The 6,585-nt window shown below is 55.6% G+C and overlaps 1 protein-coding gene across 1 annotated transcript; it reads left to right on the top strand.

Annotated features, from left to right (window-relative positions):
• Positions 1-1,442: 1,442 nt before the first annotated feature.
• KCNK15 (potassium two pore domain channel subfamily K member 15) lies at positions 1,443-6,566 on the top strand. Its single transcript, XM_045528423.1, is given in 7 exon segments — positions 1,443-1,548; positions 1,551-1,577; positions 1,580-1,699; positions 5,498-5,797; positions 5,800-5,849; positions 5,852-6,199; positions 6,462-6,566. Coding segments are annotated over 7 exon segments (1,056 nt in total).
• Positions 6,567-6,585: the final 19 nt, after the last annotated feature.

Raw genomic sequence — 6,585 nt, 5'->3', positions numbered from 1 at the left:
CTGCCCTTCCCGCAAGAACAGGCTGTGCTCCCAATCCCACGGTCTCCACACCTCTTCTCAGGCCCTTGCTGGGCTGCAGGTCCTTGGTGCCCCACCCACCCCCACTCTGAGACTCTAGAGGTTTCTGTCCTCTGAAGTCTGAGCAGAAATCAGAATATCAAACTTGCTGATGTCGTTACTAAAAATAAGGCTGAAATCGCAGCGCCAGCCCTGCTTCAGGGCCACCAAGCTCCATCCTGCTTCTTGGGGAATGACGGGGTCCAAGGACCCCTCTAGCAGGCACTGGGCTCTAATTCTGCCTGGTAACTGAGGCGGGGCAGGCACAGGGTCTGATGTCCCTATAGGCCCGGGCACACGCTCGCTTGTGATATCTGCCATAGTGGCCCACACTTCTAGACAAGCCCCCAGGGCCAAGGGCAGCTCTCAGGCTTCACGTCTATTGGCTCATTTATTCCCCACAACTGCTGTATTAGTCCCCTGCTGCTGTAACGAATCATTACAAACAGCGGCGAATTTATGACCCTCCAGTTCTGCAGGACGCAGGTCTACACTGGTCTCACGGGGCCAAAACCAAGGTGTTGGCAGGACCGAGTTCCTTTCTTGGAGGCTCTAGGGAGGAATCCTTTTTTTTGCCTTTTCCAGATTCCAGAAGGCGCCCAATTTCCCCGTCTTGGGGCTCCTTCCTCCACCTTCAACACCAGCAATGTCAGGCTGAGCCCCTCTCAGCCTGCCATCTCCCTCTTCCCATTATAAGGACGCTGCGATTACCCCGGGGCCACCCAGAGAGTCCCGGATAATGTCTCTTCGCAAGGTCAGCTGATTAGCAACCTTAATTCCACCTGCAGACTTAATTCTGCTTTGCGGGTAACCTAACGTATTCACAGGTCCCAGAGGGCATGGGCATCTTTTGGGGCATGGCGTTCTTCTGCCTCCCACAGCTCCTTATGAGATAGGATTTTTTTTACCCCATTTTAATGATGGGGACACTGAGGCATCCCATCCTTTACTAGGGTATGAGCTCTATTTACACCAGGAATGTCATTTGCACCACTAGGTGCTTGGTAAATATTTGTCGGGTGACTGATTGAGTGAGGGAATCAATGAAGGATGGAAGGAACGACCTGGCCAAGGTCACAGGACTTCTGTGGACCCAGGCTTTGGGCCTTTGCTCCAGATGTCACTGCCTCCAGACCCTTTAGTCCCGGGACCCCAGCGGGTAAACTAAGGCAGACGTGCGGGAGGCGGGCTCTGCGGGAGGCGCCTCCCCCGCCCCGCCCCCGCGCCGAGCCCCGCCCCCGGGTGCCCCGGCCGCCCCGCCCCCTCCCCCTGCGCCCCGTGGGCCGGGCGGGCGGAGCGCGCGGCGCCTGGGAGCGGCCCCGCCGACGGGGCGCACGGAGCGGCCGGGCGGGCGCGTGGGTCGCGGCCCGGAGCCGGGCGCCGCGATGAGGACGCAGAGCGCGCGCACGGCCGCGCTCGTCCTGTGCGTCCTGTCCTACCTGCCGGTGGGCGCCGCCGTCTCCGACGCGCTCGAGTCCGAGGCGGAGAGCGGCGCGGCGAGCTCCGGAGGAAGCGCGGCTTCTCGCCGAGGACTCCCGCGAGCTGCGGCGCCTGGCGCGGCAGGCGGAGCCGCACCGCGCCGCCCCCCGGTGGAAGTTCGCCGGCTCCTTCCACTTCGCCATCACCGTCATCACCACCATCGGTGAGCCGCTCCGTCCCGCGCCGCCCGGGGCGCCTCTGGGTTGCAGCCCCACCTCTGCCCCTGCCCCGCCGAGTGACTTTGGACAGGTCCTTTCGGCTCCCTGAGCCTCACTTGCCTCCCTCTGTCGAATGGAGCCGGCAGGAGTCAGTAAGTGGAGTTTGCCAAGAGGCTGACCCGGGAGTGCACAGACGACGTCCCGGGGGCTGGGAGACAGATAAAGTGGGGCTGGAAGACCGAGTGGCTGGAGTTGTTTCCTTACCTGCTTGCCTCCCATTAGCTGTGTGACCTTAGACAGGTTGCTCAACCTCTCTGAGCCACAGTTTTCTCCTCTGTAAACTAGGAGTGCTGATAGGTCTTATCTCAGGGATGTGGTATGATAATTGTTATCATATGCAGAAAGTTTTAGCACAGGGCCTGCCACATAGAGAGCAGTACAAAAGAAGATTGGTTTTTGCATTATAATGCTGATTATTCTGTTACCCTATGAGAATGAGGACCTCGTCTGCCTTAGTCACTGCTGTATGGCCAGTGCCTAGTGTGTAATAGATGCTCAATAAATATTTGTTAAAGGAATGACTGATTATCACAGCTTTGGACCTCACCCTCGGGGATCCAAAGCAGTCCCTCTGTAGCATCTGGACCGCCAGCTGTTGCCATGACTACCGTCTGGCCGGTACCTGCTGAGCCTACGCCTGGGGAAACAGGGAAGGAGAGAAGCAGGCTCTGCGGGGCTCTAAGCGTGGTGCCAGCCGCACTCCTGGGCTCCAGCTGTGGATGTCCAGGAAGCCCCTCGGGCTTGGACCACCAGCCTGAAAGCCCGTGCCTTGGGGGAAGTTTCTCCGTAATACTCTTGCCACTGACTGTGAGCTGTGGGCTTTTCGGTGGAGTTAAAAGCACAAGTTCTGAAGTTACCTAGACTGGAGTTGTTTTTTCATCTCTTTTGCCACGTGCCTTCTCCAGCAATTGATTGTACCTCTCTGAGCCCTGATTTCCTCAAAGGCAAAATGCAGTTGTTCCTACCTCATTGGGTGGTTGCCAGGTTTAAATGAGGTCAAGCATGAAAAAGGCTTGGCATAGTGTCTGAGGCTAAGCAGGCACTATTAATTAGTAATAATAATTCATTATTTGTCAACTGTGGCTCCAGCTCTCATTCAGCCCTTTTGCCCCTCCTATCCCCATGGGCACCTCTGCTTCCCTAGCTTGGCTTAGCCTGAGACCCTCCTTGTCACCATGCCCATTGGTATGGGACTCCATCCCCCTCTCTGTCTGCCCTTCCCCATCTTCGGAGACTTCCCAGATGGGTTTGGCTTCCTTTCCTGGCTTTCCCCCTCTGACATGCATCTTGGAGTCTGGAGTTAAATAGAAACAAGAGTCTTGGCTTTTCTGGCCACTTGGAGGCGCCACTACCTGCTGTGTGGACCATCTGCTTAAACCAGCCCTGCAGAGCCAGTGGCCAGGGCCGAAGAGTCTGAGTTCTGCTTGGCTAGAAGGGTGGCACTGAGAAGCAATGAGCACAGTGTAACTCATATAGCCACTGAGACTGTTAAATAAGATAATCCATGTAGAGTACCTAGCACATTTAGTTATTATCATTATTCATTTCACTCTCTGCCAAAACCTGTCATAGCCCCAAACAGCTGGCAACAGCACTTCCTGGCCTCTTCTTTCTAAAGAGGCTCCCCTGTCTCACACTAGCGTGCCCTTCAGCTTGGTTTGATTTAGTAAACTGTCATTGAGTCTGTGTCAGGCTCTGTGCCAGGCACTGGTGATTGGGGCCATAGAGAAGTGACCACCATGGTCCCTGCCCTCAAAGAGCTCAAAATCTGATGATGGGCAGCTTCCCTGCCCCCCCCATGCCCCACCAAATAATAGGGGCCATGCAATCAAAATGTGGAAGTGGAGCCATAGGTCCTTCAATACATATATTGGGTTGATGTTATGAATGTTATATAGCACATATGCACACTTCACAGGGCACAAAAGGGTATAAGATGAAAAGGAATTCTCCCTCCCATTCTGTCTCTCAGCTTGCTAATAAATTCCTCTCCCTGGATCAGACACAGTTACCAGTTTCTCATCCTTCCAGATATATTCTCTGCCTGTATATTCTTTTTTAAACATACACATTATATAGACATTATATTATATACACTGTTTTGCCTCTTGCTGTTTTCACTTAATATATTTTGATGATGTTTTTATATCAGTCCCTAAAGAGCTGGATCATCTTTTCCGTGGCTGTATAGAAGAATTTCTCAACCTCGAACTACGGACATTTTGGGCTGTGGGGGGCTGTCCTGTGCATTGCACGATGTTTAGCAGTATCCCTGGCCTCTACCCTCTAGATTCCAGTAGAACGCAGCACCACTCCCCACCCCCGTTTGTGACAACCAGAATGTCTCAAGATATTGCCAGATGTCCCCTTGGGGCAAAACCACTCCCAGCTGAGAACTGCTACTGTGCAGTATTCCATCATTTGGATGCACCATAATTTATTTAACCAGGCCCCCACTGATGGATACTTAGGTTGTTTCTGATATTTCCTATGACCAACAATGCTGCAGTGAGGACCCACGTGCATAGACATTTCGCACATGCATGTATTTTGGAGGTTAACTTCCTAACTGTGGAACTGCCTAGGTCAAAGGGTTTGTATATTTTACTTTTTGGCAGATGGGGCCAATCTGCTCGAGGAGGCAATTCTGTTGAAGAAGATCCACCTGACTTTTCCTCGGGTGTGGGCCCCTCGGAGAACACCATGAAAGCTATTGCTCTTCTCTCCAAGAAAAGGCACATATCCACTCATTCCCCGGTGACAGCATGACACTCCAGGACCCAAGGAAGCCCAGTTATGTTTAGAGCCCCTCCAACAGTGGAGGGGACCCCGTGAAGAGTCACCACACCAGACTGAGCCAGAACCAACAGGTCTTTGGCGAGGGCTGGCTGAAGTGCAGAAGGGCAGGCAGAGACTGGGGGTGGGGAGAACAGGGCAATCCAGGGGAGGAAAAAAACTTAAGAAAAGGCATGTGGAGGTGGGACACGCTGGTTGGGGAAACAACCGGGGTGTAGCTGGAGCGTGCGGATGTACAGAGAAGGGGGTGAAGCTGGAGACGGGGGAGGGTGTTCAGGATGGAGCTTGGACACCATGTGAGAACTGGGACTTTACGTGTGGGTACTGGGAAAGCAGGAAAGGTTTTGCTTTTTTTTTTTTTTTCCATCAAGGCATAATTTACATGCAGTAAAATTCACCATTTTTTTGAGTGTACACTTCTGTGAGTTCTGACAGATGAATACCTGTTGCGTACCTGCAACCATGATCAAGACAACATTTCCATCACCCCCGAAAATGCTATCATGCAATTGCATGTCATGCAATTGACAGGGAGGTAGTTAACCTCTCCCCCATCCGCAGTGACTGGCAACCACGGATTTGTTCTCTGTCCCTATAGTTTTGCTGTTTCCAGAATGCCATTTAAATGGAACCATGCAGTAGGTAGGCTTCTGAGTTTCCGCTGAACACAATGCATTTGAGATCTGTCCTTTGTTACTGCAGGTAACAGTAGTTCATTCCTTTCTGTTGCTGAAAAGAATTCCATTGTTTGGATGTACCACAGGTTGTTTGTCTATTCCCCAGTTGAGGGACATCTGGGTAGTTTGCAGTTTGGGGCGATTAGGAATAACCACGCAAGGTTTTAAAGCTGAGGAAGACGCTCTGCGGGCCCTGAGGATGGGGAGGGACACCTGATATGAGATGGAGCTGGGCACTCACCAGCCGTCCCCTCCGCTCTCCCCGCACAGGGTACGGCCACGCTGCACCGGGCACGGATTCGGGCAAGGTCTTCTGCATGTGCTACGCGCTGCTGGGCAGCCCCCTGGCGCTGGTCACCTTCCAGATCCTGGGCGAGCGGCTGAACGCGCTGGCGCGGCGCCTCCTGCTGGCGGCCAAGCGCTGCCTGGGCCTGCGGCGGCCGCGCGTGTCCACCGAGAACACGGCGTGCGCCGCCACCCTGGGCCTCGGGGCCGCCGCCTTCGCGCGCTTCGAGGGCTGGACCTCCTTCCACGCCTACTACTACTGCTTCATCACCCTCACCACCGTCGGCTCGGCGACTTCGTGGCGCTACAGAAGGACGGGGCGCTGCAGAGGAAGAGCCGCCCTACGTGGCCTTCAGCTTCCTCTACATCCTCCTGGGGCTCACGGTCATCGGCGCCTTCCTCAACCTCGCGGTCCTGCGCTTCCCCGCCGCCAGCGCCGACGCCCCCGAGCGCGTTGCCCGCCGCGCCAGCCCGCACCGCCCGGGGGCGCCCGAGAGCAGCTCCGCCTCCGTCGCCCACCGCGTGCGCCGGCTGGAGACGTGCGCCCGCGACAATCTGGGGTTCTCGTCCCCCTCCGGCCCCGGGGCCGTGCGCGGCGGCGAGGCAGACAGGCCCCGGTCCCGGTGGAACCCGGAATGGCAGGGGTGGCGTCACCTCCCAGGGCGCCCTCCCCAGGGCTTGCAGAGGGTGAGGGGCCCAGTGCTGTCTTCCGCCAGGGGCAGCTTCTCCTCACCTGTGTCCCCTCCCTCCTCTCCAGAAATATACTGGTCTCATCACAAGCACGCGCCAGACTTTACAGCCACCCTGCAGGAGCAAATCCCTCCTAGACCAATTTGTAGGGAGGCTTGGCCACATCGGCACCTAGGAGAGGGTCTGCGCAGGTCCGCGTCACCAACGGGCCCTTCAGAGCAACTTTTCTGTGTGAAGAGCCCGGTTTTCCGTGTTGTAGGAGAAATGCACGACTTTCAACCCCGGAATCCCCTTCGGAATCAGTGAGGCCAGATGCTCGCGCTTCCAGCAGCGCTGGGAACTGAGATGGGCCGGCGTGGAGTGACATTGGCCCCTGTGTGAAC

This window comes from Lemur catta, chromosome 17 (genome assembly GCF_020740605.2).
Source record: "Lemur catta isolate mLemCat1 chromosome 17, mLemCat1.pri, whole genome shotgun sequence".
Classification (NCBI taxonomy): Eukaryota; Metazoa; Chordata; class Mammalia; order Primates; family Lemuridae; genus Lemur; species Lemur catta.
This window is presented reverse-complemented; position numbering and strand designations above follow the sequence as displayed.